The following is a 13,971-nucleotide window of genomic DNA, read 5'->3' on the forward strand; positions in this document are numbered from 1 at the left end:
TATTACGTTACAGTCTTCTGAAACAATATTTCTGAGTAAAAATCGCAACGAAAATTTTTACTCTGTAACAAGCACAATGTTTAAAAATGCAAAGTCGAATATTTCGCAGAGTTGAGAGCATTACAAATAACCACATTAATTAATAAGGCCCGTTTCATCGCGCTCTCTTGCCGTGTCGAATTCAAATAGTCTGTATTATTAAAGATTCGACTAACAGAAGCACGACGTTTGATTTAGTCTGTGTGGACAACAAAGTAAAGTATGGGGTTCGGGAGGGGTGCGTAGTTTTCTTGTTGTGGCGTCTTTTTTTAAGGCCTTAAAGGTACCGGTGTCCCGGGAAAATTGCTCCGCCGGAGATTCTGCCCCCCCCCCCCCCATTATGGGAATAAAACATGGCCCGAAGGAGGTTGATTCAAAAGAGGACGCTATCGGCTTTCCTCTCGCAAACATTAACAAGCCGAAACGGCAGTGATTTTGTATTGTAACCGTTACTTGGACATTCCATAATTGATGTGTTACGTGATTGTGTTTAATGCGTTATGGAAATTCTAAATGGTCGCCGCCTAATCCAGCGGCAATTTTGGATTTGGGGGTTTCAGTCCGTAGTTTTAGAGGTTCAATCAAACAATTATATGGTGTTTATAAAGAGGCCTCATCATTGCCCCGTGAAATAAGTTTTAAGCGGGTAAACTTTTAAAAACGCGAGCTAAACCAATTATGTTACTAAGTAAACTCCAGTTTTAAAACGCAATGTCACGTTTTGGATTGAGTCAAAATGTACAAGCTTCTAATGTAAGTCATTTTGACAAAAGCAAAATACAGAAATCATAATTGAGTAAAATATATTGTTATATTTCGTTTGCGATACGACCATTAGTGTATCTACTTGCCAGGTAGAGTTTGTTCTAAGAAAACTGTCTTTCTTTATTATACTACCGCGCACGGAGTAAATTTATCAGGTGTTCGGGAGACTTCTCAGTTCTGAAAAAACTGTCCTGCTTTTTAACCATTAGTCTATTACCCGGGCGTTAGGTATAGAAAATAGGCTGGGACTACTACTTTAGCTTATATTGTATTATGATCATAATTGTACCTGCACTACCGCGGAGTCAGTTCTTAAAAATGGTCTCATTGTTTCGACCAGCTTGCTCTAGTCATCGTCACACAAATAGTTTTGTTTCACCAATAGGCAAAAGTGCCCTTTGATGTGAAATTGTTTTAATTTTGTTTTTATGTTACCGTGGAACTTATTTAAATGAACATTTGTGGCAAGTTTCATCACTGTAAAAAAAAAATATGCCAACAATCCTCATACGTAATAAAAATGCCCGGTCCTGGGTGTTGAAGAAAAAACGAATTGGAAAATTGCATGAAAAGCTAGCTTCACAGTGTTCATTGAACTAAAAATGTATGCAACAACGTCCGTCAGATTTATCTTCTTTAGTTCTAATTTTGTCAACCGATTTCCCGGATTGAATTTTGATCCAGTGACCACTACCAAGGGAAAGCCGACGAAATGGGACTGGATTTAAAAATAATCAAGGGGGATGAGATTTCAGTCCAAGTGCTTTATGGCTGTGGAGTTTCTCAAATCCTGGATACCATGGAAACCAAGGATGACACTTCAAGATCTAGGTACTTTGGGGCTTTATTAAAGAAACCCCAAGAGGGGGCCAAGTGTGACGAGTACAAAGCCACGCAAGCAATGTAGCAAATTAAAAAGAGGAGGACTAAAAAATCATACTATGCAAGGCTTTTCAAACTGCTTGTGGGATCAAATTTTGCATTACTGGCGGCTTCCTTGAGCGTGCAGTTTTTGTTTTTGCTATTTATCTATTTATTAATTTATTAATTTATTCATTTATGTACGAATTGCATGATTTTTACGATGATGCATTTCTGCATTATAAAAGAGTTTGTTTAGTACTTCTTCATATAATGATTGCTGTGTTTTTTTCACTGTTTTCATGAAGTATGAAAATAAATGTGAGTTTGAATAATAATTATGTTTGATATCAGCATTCATTTTTCTTTCTTTTTTCTTAAGATGTGGCTGAAGTTAGTCTTGCATTAAAGCTCCATGCTCAAACGGGGAACTTATCACCAGTTATGCCCTTCAATGGCATAACAGAGTAATAATTTTTTTCATTCATTTAGAGAAAAGCAAGTTTTTGTTATAAAAGCGGAACAAAGGTGTTGAAGAGGCCGAGATAGAACATGTTATAGTACAAAACCATGTAGTATCGTAGCGTCATACGTTATCGACCCTCATATGTTTTCGGTCCCAACTTTGATTCCCGTTTACCGCGAGATTGTGCAAGCTGTGCACCGGTGACAGAAGCTCTGCAGTTTACTCACAGTCTGTATTTTTATCAGGCTTAATCATGCTGAGAAAAAAGTTTCCTGTTGTTGGTTATGCTCAAACATTTATAAATTGATTGATTTTTGGTACTAATCACTAAGTGCATTATTATGCCAACATTCAAATGAGTCAAAGAAACATCATCCAACCTCGAAAGTTCAAAACAAAATTATTATCTGCTAGATTGAGTTTCATTCTGCTTTAGTCACTAGATGGATCACGTGAGGTGGTTACTATTTGGATTCTATTGTGTGCCAATATGGGGAAAATATTAAAATATTTTAAGTGAAAATGACCAAAAACAATTGTTTGTTTATTCAATTCCGATAAGCGTAATAAATATTAAGTCTACATTAAAGAGAAAATATCATAGATTGATTTCTTATCTCCTGAAACCATTACTGGTCTGAAATGGGGGAAACGGATTGTTATGAAGTGTGTGTGTTTCAAGGGGGGGGGGGGGGTGTTTTACTTTCATACCTTATGATAATATCTCTGGATTCTAATAGGCCTATAGTAGCCAAAATGCCCTTGGACAAAATTGTAATTAAATTTGTTAAGTAGTAATTGAATAATATTTTTGATTTATTTTGCACACCATTAATACTAGCTTCTGAATATTCAATAAAATACCAACCAATGAAAGGTGTGAAAACATGTGACGTTGCTCCAATGTCATGCATGCATAAGCACTGTTAATGGCGGACTGTCTCTCGCAACGTAAAACCAAAACTTGAACAATTTCAACACATCATGAAGTTTAAGTGTAATTGTTAAATTGGATAGATGATTTGAAAAAAAAAATAGTTTTGATTGTGAACAATTTTCCTGTTATCCTACTGAAAACACATGACACCAGGATATGCATAACTTTGAGGTGGCAAAGCGCCCTCAATTTATCCATAAAAGATTTTCGAGTTTGGCTGTTCTGCCATGGGACTTGGGCCGATCAGAGCAACTAATTGCAGGTTCAACCATGGGTAAAAATAGTTGCTCTTATTCTCCACACCGTTATGCAAAGCTTCAAACACCATTAATTGGGCCGATCATTTCACAAAGAGTTAGGACTCGTCTTATCTCGAGTTAGGACGAGTTTTGTGATAATTTTACCGAGACAAGATCGTAGGCTAAATGACGAACGTTGATCACAAGAGGGCGCTGTTTTTAGCAGCTTTATCAGGACGACTAAAAAGCCACGATCACGCTGCAGCGTGTACGTCGTCTGTTTTCTGTAAAAATAAATGTTATTGTATTTTGCTCTTCTCCGGATTTGACGTTAAATTTTCACAACATGGCGTCTGAAACTGAAGTAAGTCGGCCTTGGACGGATGATGAGCTAAAATCGGACAACACTGCCAAGAAAGCAATTGCTACATTTTTGCAAGAGCATGCTTCCAAAAAGGTAAGTTGATGTGTCGCATGTGCGTTACTGTTTCTTTACACCTGACCAGTTATGCTATGGAAATGTTTTTTTAAATATTGTACCACTGTTCTGTATCTTACTTCTAGAAACTATAAGGCTCCCCGTGAATCATCTACCGAATGCCTGGTTTGCACGCGAGACAGTTTAAAGTCCAACGGTTAACCAGTGTGGTAGTAGGCACATACTGTCAACAAACAATCTGCTCAAGTGTCTGTGTATAGTCTCAAAGTCAAACACAACACCCCAGCAATTACTAGTGATTTAAGGGAACTACTTTCTAGCTACGTACAAGCATTATCTGCAAACCGTCGAATGTAAATTATTGTGATTGGTCTCCTACAAACAGGAAGAAAATTGTTTTGTTTTTATAAAAGTGTGATTATTTGTCATTGAAATAATTATTTTATCTTACACCTGCACTAAAATAGTACTCTTGATAATTTTCACCGGCCAAATGACCATGGATGGCTCTACCTCTAGCCCTGGTAGGGTGTCAGTTTGTGCCACACTGCACTGTTGCATGCAACGGAGGAGTCCAACCTGGGCTAGGGTGGCACTAACGTATAAAGCACCTTGAAACAATATTGTAAATAGCGCATTAATTATATTTATAAGAAGTAGTCATTATATTAAAACATTGAAAACTTTGGACGACCTCTAAGGAAAGCAGTTATCAAAAGATTTAGAGCCAAATCATTAATGCTTCACTGTGAAATCTTGTTATGAATAGATATTAACCAAACTTATTTTTGTCTTCTTTATTCTCGTCTTTAGTTCTTGAGGGCACACAAGATGCTGGGCTCTTTGAAACAAATTACAAAGGTTTGCAACAAAGATCAGTTTGTCAAAGCCTACAAGGAATTGTTTGAGCAAAAGGTAATGTACTTAAACAAACATCAAATAAAAATGTATTAAAGTGTTACTGTTACCCTATTTGAAATTGTTAATTATGAATCAGGCATCGAGTTTCATCATTAAGACGATTTGCTATGTTAATTTGCAAAAGACCCTTTCATTAGAAAATCTTTTTAAGGACCGTGGCCTTTGTGGCCCTCTTTGATTCAAGGCCTGCTAATTATTATTATTATTATTATTTTTTTTTTTTCCAAAACTGTAGCATTTTGTGTGAAAACCAATATTTCATGTGATAACAAAATAATATAAAACGAATGTCTGTGGGGAATGTGAAGCCGTTCCTATTTCTCATATTATTATTATTATTCTAATTGTTGATGTAGGTGTTGTTGAACTAATTGTTGCAATTAAGTAAACATACTTAAAACTTAGCTTTTGAAAAGGTATGGAAATATTTACCCTCTATGTGGACATTTATTTTGTACCACTTTTTATTGACACAGATGTAAGGCTTATGTCAGCTCATGGTCTGCCATTTAGAAAGTCAAATTCTGTGAAAAGGGCACCATTATTATTGTATGCACACTGACAGTGAACACGCAGAGTACAATGTAACTCCCAAAAAGGCGCAACAAATATTTATTGTGGCAATGACGTCAGGTTAATTTGGTCAATAGATAGTTATGCAGAAAAATACCTACTTTGCATATTGTCTGTCACATGTCCTTGTTATACACTGGAGAGAAATTCCATCGTAGAATCTAGTCATTGTTTAAAACTGGGAGAAGTCTGATTATCAGGTATTATTATTCAATTGAACAACACATGACAGCCAGACTCGTCAGGTCATGAGTTTACTGGCCTGGGACTAAAATTTACTCGGACCAGTGTCGCAATCAAGTCAAGAAAGAGGGTAATATTTTATTATTAATCATTTGTACAATGTAGGCTTTCAAAGGTCCAGATGACGAGGAGGAAGACTTGGAAGAGGTCACAAAGAAGGCAGCAGAGATCAAGATCAAACCCAAACCTGTTCATGAGGAGAAAGTAAGAGAGCCTTTATAATCTTGTGAATTCAAGGGTGACAAACAGGTCCAATGGGCTCACCATTTGTCTTTGAGTCTTCCTGAAAAGTTGTGTTTATTGTTTATTGTAGGTCATTCAGTTACCAGACCAGGGCCTTATTTCATAAAAATACTGCTTGAAAAATTTCTTTGCTGTGCATTATTATTTGTTGATTGTTGTAAGCCATGTAGGTTACTAAGTAGAGCATCTTCAAATGCTGACTATTGATTTGTTTATTTTTTATGTTTTATTAATCTGTGAAGCTAAATAGTAGCTCCTACTTGATATAAATAAAAATAGCACATTGTAAGGCTTCACAAGGTGATGCTACATGTATGTCTGCGGCCTACCATGCCAGAAACACAATGGCAAACTCTTCATGCTTCGCTGCGTTCATGTTTATGACAAACAGTTTCAATTTATTGTAGGACACTCAATGAATCACACTTGGAAAATATAATTTTGTTTCAGAATTTAATAAATCATGGGCGTGGGCTGTTGTTAAACTGCAAACACTGCATACACTGATCGAGAGTTCTACGCCAACTCAGTAAGCAGCAGGAGCTACATGTAATACTTCATTTTGTTATTCACAAAGGTTGTTGAAGCCCCCAAGTACACCAAGAAAGTCCTGAAACAGGGTGACAAGACGACATTTGCTAAGAAGGGAGATCTGGTGTCTGTGTGGTACACAGGCAAGCTGACCGACAACACAGTGTTTGATACCAATATTCAATCTGGTGAGTACTTGGGGGTCCATGGCTTTACCTTTTATGTTTAAGAGTTTCATGAATGGAAAGTTGTACAAAGTCATGGATCAATAAGCCTCGGCTTCTAGATGATGCCTTGTAAAAGAGCTTTGTTTATCGGTTACTTCTTTAAATGTTAATGTTTTGGCTTTCAAAGTATACTTAAGCCTGGTTCAATTTGACGTCACAACTCATTATGGTATATGATTTTGAGGAGTTGTATGCATCTGTGGGTGCGTTCGATAAGCTTCCCAGGGTCGACCCCGTGGTGCTCATTCGGGTGAGCCCCTGGCAAGAGCTGATCGAACGATCACTCACAGCCTCTCGTGGTGACGTCATTCACCTCGGGCCAGCCCCAAGTGACCTGTTCCACAAGCAGGGCACTTGGGGCTGACCCAGGTGATCCCCTGGAATGAGGCCTAAGCTATCCGACGTACCGGGGGCAGATTGGGGTTGACCTGGGGAAGCTAGTCGAATGCACACAATGAAAGATGAAACTTTGGACACTACGGATAATGGTATGGGGAGGTAGATAGTAGTGGGTGAAGTTGAGGGAATGGAGTAGAAGAGGCACACCATTTACCTCATGGATAGAGAGTGTCAAGGCGTGGACGGAACAGGGAGTTTAAGTCTCTCCATTCGTAGATGCTAAAATTGATTGGTAGTGGACTCTAGTTAACCATGGTGCAGTTTGATAGCAACCACATCACCCATGGCAGCTAACTGTAATGGCTGGTGTACTTTGGTAGCGACCACATCACCCATGGCAGCTAACTGTAATGGCTGGTGTACTTTGGTAGTGACCACATCACCCATGGCAGCTAACTGTAATGGCTGGTGTACTTTGGTAGTGACCACAGCACCCATGGCAGCTAACTGTAATGGCTGGTGTACTTTGGTAGTGACCACAGCACCCATGGGAGCTAACTGTAATGGCTGGTGTACTTTGGTAGTGACCACATCACCCATGGCAGCTAACTGTAATGGCTGGTGTACTTTGGTAGCGACCACATCACCCATGGCAGCTTACTGTAATGGCTGGTGTACTTTGGTAGTGACCACAGCACCCATGGCAGCTAACTGTAATGGCTGGTGTACTTTGGTAGTGACCACAGCACTCATGGCAGCTTACTGTAATGGCTGGTGTACTTTGGTAGTGACCACTGCACCCATGGCAGCTAACTGTAATGGCTGGTGTACTTTGGTAGTGACCACAGCACTCATGGCAGCTAACTGTAATGGCTGGTGTACTTTGGCAGTGACCACATCACCCATGGCAGCTAACTGTAATGGCTGTTGTACTTTGGTAGTGACCACATCACCCATGGCAGCTAACTGTAATGGCTGGTGTACTTTAGTAGTGACCACAGCACCCATGGCAGCTAACTGTAATGGCTGGTGTACTTTGGTAGTGACCACATCACCCATGTCAGCTAACTGTAATGGCTGGTGTACTTTGGTAGCGACCACAGCACCCATGGCAGCTTACTGTAATGGCTGGTAACCTCGTATACTGGAACCATAGCTGTGCAGTTTCGCTCCATCTGACCAGAGAGAAAAGTAAAAATTATAAAAAGTGTTTTTCTGATTTTTTATTTGGCAAACTGACTCTTTTACAGAGATCATAGCAGTTGCAAACAGCTTGGACCAGAATGCTCATGAAATGTCCAAATTGACACGTTTCCTGTGTTTAACATAGTACATTTATAAAGCAAAACTAAATTCGTTTTTGTGTTTTAGATTATTTTTCTTGACATGTTGATTAAAAATAACCACATTTGCCATATCTGGGCATGTGATGATTAATTCTACAGAAGTGAATGGTGTCAAAAGGTTGAAGCATGTTTTATTCTTTTTCATTGAGCTGGACGGTGATTTTACAAGAAAACTTGTAACTATTCTTCCATTGTTGGTTTTCAATCTGTTATTCAAAGCAACAATTTTTTTTTACTTTTCAAGGTAAGAAAAAGAAGACAGCTATACCCCTCAAGTTTAAGGTTGGAACTGGCAAGGTTATCCGAGGGGTAAGTGCTGCACTAAATGGAAAACAATATTACAATGTTTGTAAAATATAAGATAGGTTTCCTGGTTTTCTGATGAGATGTGGTAATGAAACTTCTGATGTGACAATTCAAAAAGCTGTTGATCATTAAAGGCAGTGGACACTATTGGTAAAAATAATTATTAGCATCAAACATTACTTTGTAACAAGTAATGAGGAGCTGTTGATAGTATGAAACATTCTGAGAAACGGCTCCTTCTGAAGCAACATAGTTTTCACGAAAGAAGTAATTTTCCACAAATTTGATTTTGAGGCCTCAGAATTAGATTTTGGGGTCTCGAAATCAAGCATCTGAAAGCACACAACTTCGTGCGACAATGGTGTTTTTTTCTTTCATTATTATCTCGCAACTTCGACGACCAATTGAGCTCAAATTTTCACAGGTTTGTTATTTTATGCATATAGTGAGATACACCAAGTGAGAAGACTGGTCTTTGACAATTACCAATAGTGTCCAGTGTCTTTAACAAAGAGTAACCAGATTGAGCAAATTCCATCTGAAGTCTTAATACTAATTTTGGAGAAAACAGTTTTAGCAATACTGTGGACCTCCCTCCCATCATTTCTTCATGAAATTGACAACCTTGACCACTTCATAGCTTCGCTCAAGACTCACATCTCCCTTCAGACATGTAAATGCTAATTTTGTTGGAGAAGCTCACGCCTTTAATTGTTTTTGAAATATACGGTGCCATACAAATGCTGTGAATCATCATCATCATCATCAGACATTAACATCAATACTCATGCCAGGCTTTGATTGAATGAACAGCATGGCCAACCATATAACAAACAAAGTATGATGTAAAACACATCTCAAAACATATCTATTTCAAAACAGATTTTGGAAACCATAGCTTTTAAACTTTAATTGTCATTGTGTGCATAGCAGAGTTCTTGTTTTTGCATCAGGAAAGTCATCATTGACAGACATGGCACACTAGAAGTGTTCAATATTCTTATTACTATTATTAATAAAGTTAATGATTATTTGTCTTTTTGTAACAGTGGGATGAGGGTTTGCAGACCATGACTCTGAATGAGAAGGCGGAGCTTACCATTGAACCAGAGTGGGCGTATGGAAGAAAAGGAAAGCCGGAAGCAAAGTATCCTTTTTATATGTATTTTCATTACATCATTGATTTTTTAATGAGTAAAATACCTATTTGTTTTCCTCATTTAACATAAACAAGGATTATTCAAAACAGCGAATGCTTCTGATTGGTAGGGATTTTGTGTCAGTTACATGTTACTATTGCATCGATGGAAATAAGTAGGAGTGATATTGGGGTCTTCGAATGGTATCAGTTTGCTTTGAGATTGAAGCTACATGTAATTAATGTAGTTTGTTTTCAAATTATAGCCCATCAGCATCTCTAAAACAAATACATGTATTATAGTTTGAAACGCATTTTTGTTTTGTCACAAGCAAGTTTTTCCCGCAAACATAAGCTGTGGCAAAGTGACGATAAATTTGCTCCCGCCAAACTTTCAGCCACTAATTTGCAAGACCAACCCTTATTGGTCAATACTGTTAATAAATCAAAACAAATTTAAGTAATATATATTTGGTTTGCGGTAACACCATGTGTGTATCTACTTGCCAGGTAGAGTTTGTTCTTAGAGAACTGTCTTGCTTTATTCTACTATCGCCGATTAGATTGTTTGGGTGTTCGGGAGACTTCTCAGTTCTGAAAAGAACTGTCCTGCTTATTAACTATTACCTGGGCGGATGGTATAGAAATAGGCTGGGACTACTATGTAGTGCACTCTGTTCTACCAGCCAGGCTTCTTGTGAATGATACCCATGCCTACATCCTTACACACTTAGAAGGGTGTAACCCTGTTTCAGCCCAAGGAGTAGGTCGCAGCGTGCCCCTGGGGACAATTGATTTGGGTCGGCAGCCCAAATAAGTTAAGGGTAGTTCTCAGCTTGAAGTGGCCTTGTGATTTAGGGGGATTTCTCATTAAACATTATTTTCCTTAATGCATTGATTTCTAGGATTCCTCAAAATGCAACTCTCATTTTTGAGGTGGAGCTTGTTGGTGTTGACTGAACAACAAAACGTGAACACCTTCTTCTTCTTCTGCTGCCTTAAAGGATTTGTGTACTTTTTGTAACACAAAACACAATGTCCACAGATTTACACTAAACTTACACCGTTTGAAGATAATGATACTAGAAGAAAGCGTTCTTTAAAATATAAGTTGCTGGGGTGCTGTAGTGTTAGACAAATGAGTTGAACAATGTAATGAAAATACGTTAAAATAATGTTTGTCTCATGGTCACCGAGACAAAAATTTATTTGTCTTGACACTATTTTACTCATTTCTCAAAAACTACAGCACCCCAGCAAGTAATATTTTCAGGGAAGCTTTCTACCATCATTATCTTCAAACTGTGTAGGTTTAATGTAAATCTGTGGACATTGTGTTTTTTGTTCTACAAAAAGTACACAGACCCTCTAACTCAATATTTTTCCATTTGGAAGTTTCTTTTGCATGATACAATAACAAGAGGGATGTCATTATTAATCAAAAGAAATTGACTTCTTTAAAACATGCCCTTTTTGTCTTCCTTTTTGTCTTTTTGAAAAGTGTATTCTTAAGTTTTCAAAATCTGTATAAAATTTCATTCAACTTCCTGTTTTTGTAGCTCATTCATGAGATGTGGCACAAGAGGAGTAGGTTGTCACACTTATAACTAACTCTTTCTGGCCCTTAAAGGAAATGTTACAGAATTAGTAAGAAACAAAAATCGTGAAGATCACAGATTTACATAAAACTTACATGGTCTAATGATGATGATAGTAGAAAACATCCCTTGAAATATTTCTGTCGTAAACTTCATATTTGATGAGAAATAAGTAATCTAATTTCACGTTTGGAGTTTATCGCTCAGTGAGTATTTATTCATTTTTGTTTGGGCATTGATGCAATGCAAAATTTGTAATCGGTTTTTCACAATTTTCTCATGACCCAGATGGCTGATCGATCTAAAACTTCTACAGGTTGGTCAGTTTATGTATATGATGGATTTAATAAATTGCTTACACTGCCAGCAACTGTTTTGTTAGCAACAATCAATTCTGAAATGTTCCTTTAAAGACACTGGACACTATTGGTAATTACTCAAAACAGTTTTAAGCATAACAACTTTTATGGTAATGAGCAATGGAGAGTTGTTGAGAGTATAAAACATTGTAAGAAACAGTTCCCTCTGAACTAACATTTTTTTTTTTTGAAAAAAGGTAAGTTCTCACTCAAATATTAAAAAAGACTTCAGGCCTGAAGCCTTTTATAAGGCATTCGAAAGCACACAAGTGTTCAACAATGGTTTTTTCTTTCAATATTCTCGGGCAACTTCGATGTTATGATGGAGTTTGTTGCATTATGTTGGGGGTACACACCAAGTGAGAATATTGGTCTTTGACTATTACCAAAGGTGTCCAATGCCTATTTGGTAGGGGTGTTGATGTCTTTGACTATTACCAAAGGTGTCCAGTGCCTATTTGGTAGGGGTGTTGATGTCTTTGACTATTACCAAAGGTGTCTAGTGCCTATTTGGTAGGGGTGTTTATAGTGCATATGTTGCCTGGTATTCTGGTGTCCAGTGCCTATTTGTTAGGGGTGTTGATAGTGCATAATTTGCATAATTTGCCTGGTATTCTGTACAATAGTTTCTCATCACTGATATTTTGAGGATGATTCATGATCAGTGATAAATTGCTGACATTTGTTTTAAATGTAACATTAAAAAATGCATGACTTGGACTTTGACCCTTGCATCGATGTGTCATAAGTACTGTATAGTCAGTAATGTAGGAGTCGTGCTGAGAAAAAAATGACTGGGTACTCGGGTTGTGTATATAAGAACTAGAGATGCTGCTTGCACAAATGTGACGGGACCGCAAGGAGACACGCGCGCCATTTTGTACGCGTGTTGAATATGGAGTACATGTTGGAGTTTGTGTTTTAAAACTCTACGCGATGCTTTTATGTCAACTTACAAAATGGCCGCACACCAGGCCGGGTAAACACAGGCTGTGCGATACTGTTTTGTCAATTTAGCAAATGGTCGCATGCGCGCATGCCGGGCCGCGTATATAGGCCAGTGCGCCCTCTCGTTCTTATATAAAACTCTATGTTCAAACCCAAGACTCCTGCATTCTAAAGCTTATGTGATTGAAGGGTTGTTATCATTGTTTCAGTTTGTAGCGGTCGTCGAGACAATAATGTATCTGATTTGTAGTTTGTTTTACATATTTCTGGAGTTTTAAGGATAAGATTTCCTGAATAAGTATTCATTTGAGAATCTGGGCATTGTAAAGGAAAACAACTCTGAGAAAAAGAAAACAAAATTGATAAATACAAATTCCCCATTTTAGATCCAGATGAAGGGATTGAAAACACCACTGACATTGTTTTTGTATAAAATAATATCAACGTAGGGTATTTTGAGCAACTTTTTAACAGACATAATTCCAGCAGTATCATGGAAGTATTACATTTTGGTCTTTTTAAAGGTCAAAGCTTCTTTATTTTCCCTTGGCAAATTGATTTTTCAATGGGGGCGGACGCTTAAAGGGAAGGTACACATTTGGTAATTACTCAAAACAAATATTAACTTAAAAACTGGCTTGGTAACGAGCATTGGAGAGCTGTTGATAATATAAAACATTGTAGGAACGACTCCCTCTGAAGTAACGTAGTTTTTGAGAAAGAGGCAATTTCTCACTAACATAATAAAAGACTTCTAGCTAGAAGTCTTTTATTCTTGTCTGAAAGCACACAAATTCGTCCAACAAGGTTTTTTTTTTCTTTTCTTTTTTTCTCGCATCTTCGATGACCAATTGAGCCCAAATTTGTACAGGCATGTTATTTTATGGTTATGATGGGATACACCAAGTGAGAAGACTGGTCTTTCACAATTACCAAACGTGTACCCTCCCTTTAAATATAAATGGAAAGCAGATTTTTAATTCTTTTTTAATTATGAACTTTCTGGGGGAGTAAGTTGTTTATAATGTTTAAAACTTTAAAGCCTCAACAGTTTCATATATGATCTATAAATAAAAAGATTATAACAAAACTTAGAATGATGGTTTTAAATCTTGACTGTCCGTCTGGCTATTGCTTTGTATTGTAACAAACGGTGACTGCTCTATATTCCGACATCTCTATGTTCCGACACCCCTTTGTTCCGACACCCCTATGTTCCGACAACTCAACCTATGTTCCGACACCCCTATGTTCCGACAACCTGCACCAATATTTTGTGTAGCCATTTTTTTATAAGAAAAACGGAAAAATATACCTGATCGCAAATTAGTCCATTTGTGTAGTCCCCCAAAGGAGTTTAATTTTTATAAAAAAGGGTTATTCTGCTATTAAAAAATAGCCACTTTGTTTTCAATTCAATTCAAGAATACATTTATTTCCATACTATCATAAA

The 13,971-nt window shown here is 37.5% G+C and overlaps 1 protein-coding gene across 1 annotated transcript; it reads left to right on the top strand.

Moving 5' to 3' along the window:
* Positions 1–3,554: 3,554 nt before the first annotated feature.
* LOC117292964 (peptidyl-prolyl cis-trans isomerase FKBP3-like) lies at positions 3,555–10,665 on the top strand. Its single transcript, XM_033775147.1, has 7 exons — positions 3,555–3,764; positions 4,560–4,661; positions 5,589–5,687; positions 6,304–6,445; positions 8,414–8,478; positions 9,525–9,622; positions 10,519–10,665. Exons 1-7 carry the CDS (start codon positions 3,654–3,656, stop codon positions 10,571–10,573), a joined length of 672 nt encoding a protein of 223 aa, XP_033631038.1. The 5' UTR covers positions 3,555–3,653; the 3' UTR covers positions 10,574–10,665.
* Positions 10,666–13,971: the final 3,306 nt, after the last annotated feature.

Source organism: Asterias rubens, chromosome 1, assembly GCF_902459465.1.
Source record: "Asterias rubens chromosome 1, eAstRub1.3, whole genome shotgun sequence".
Classification (NCBI taxonomy): Eukaryota; Metazoa; Echinodermata; class Asteroidea; order Forcipulatida; family Asteriidae; genus Asterias; species Asterias rubens.

Excerpts from the sequence above, each read along its gene's own strand:
- LOC117292964 (XM_033775147.1), top strand. The coding sequence starts at position 3,654 with ATGGCGTCTGAAACTGAAGTAAGTCGGCCTTGGACGGATGATGAGCTA. Across the intron at positions 4,662-5,588 it reads AGGAATTGTTTGAGCAAAAG|GCTTTCAAAGGTCCAGATGA; the intron begins GTAATGTACTTA and ends TGTACAATGTAG. Across the intron at positions 9,623-10,518 it reads AAAGGAAAGCCGGAAGCAAA|GATTCCTCAAAATGCAACTC; the intron begins GTATCCTTTTTA and ends ATTGATTTCTAG.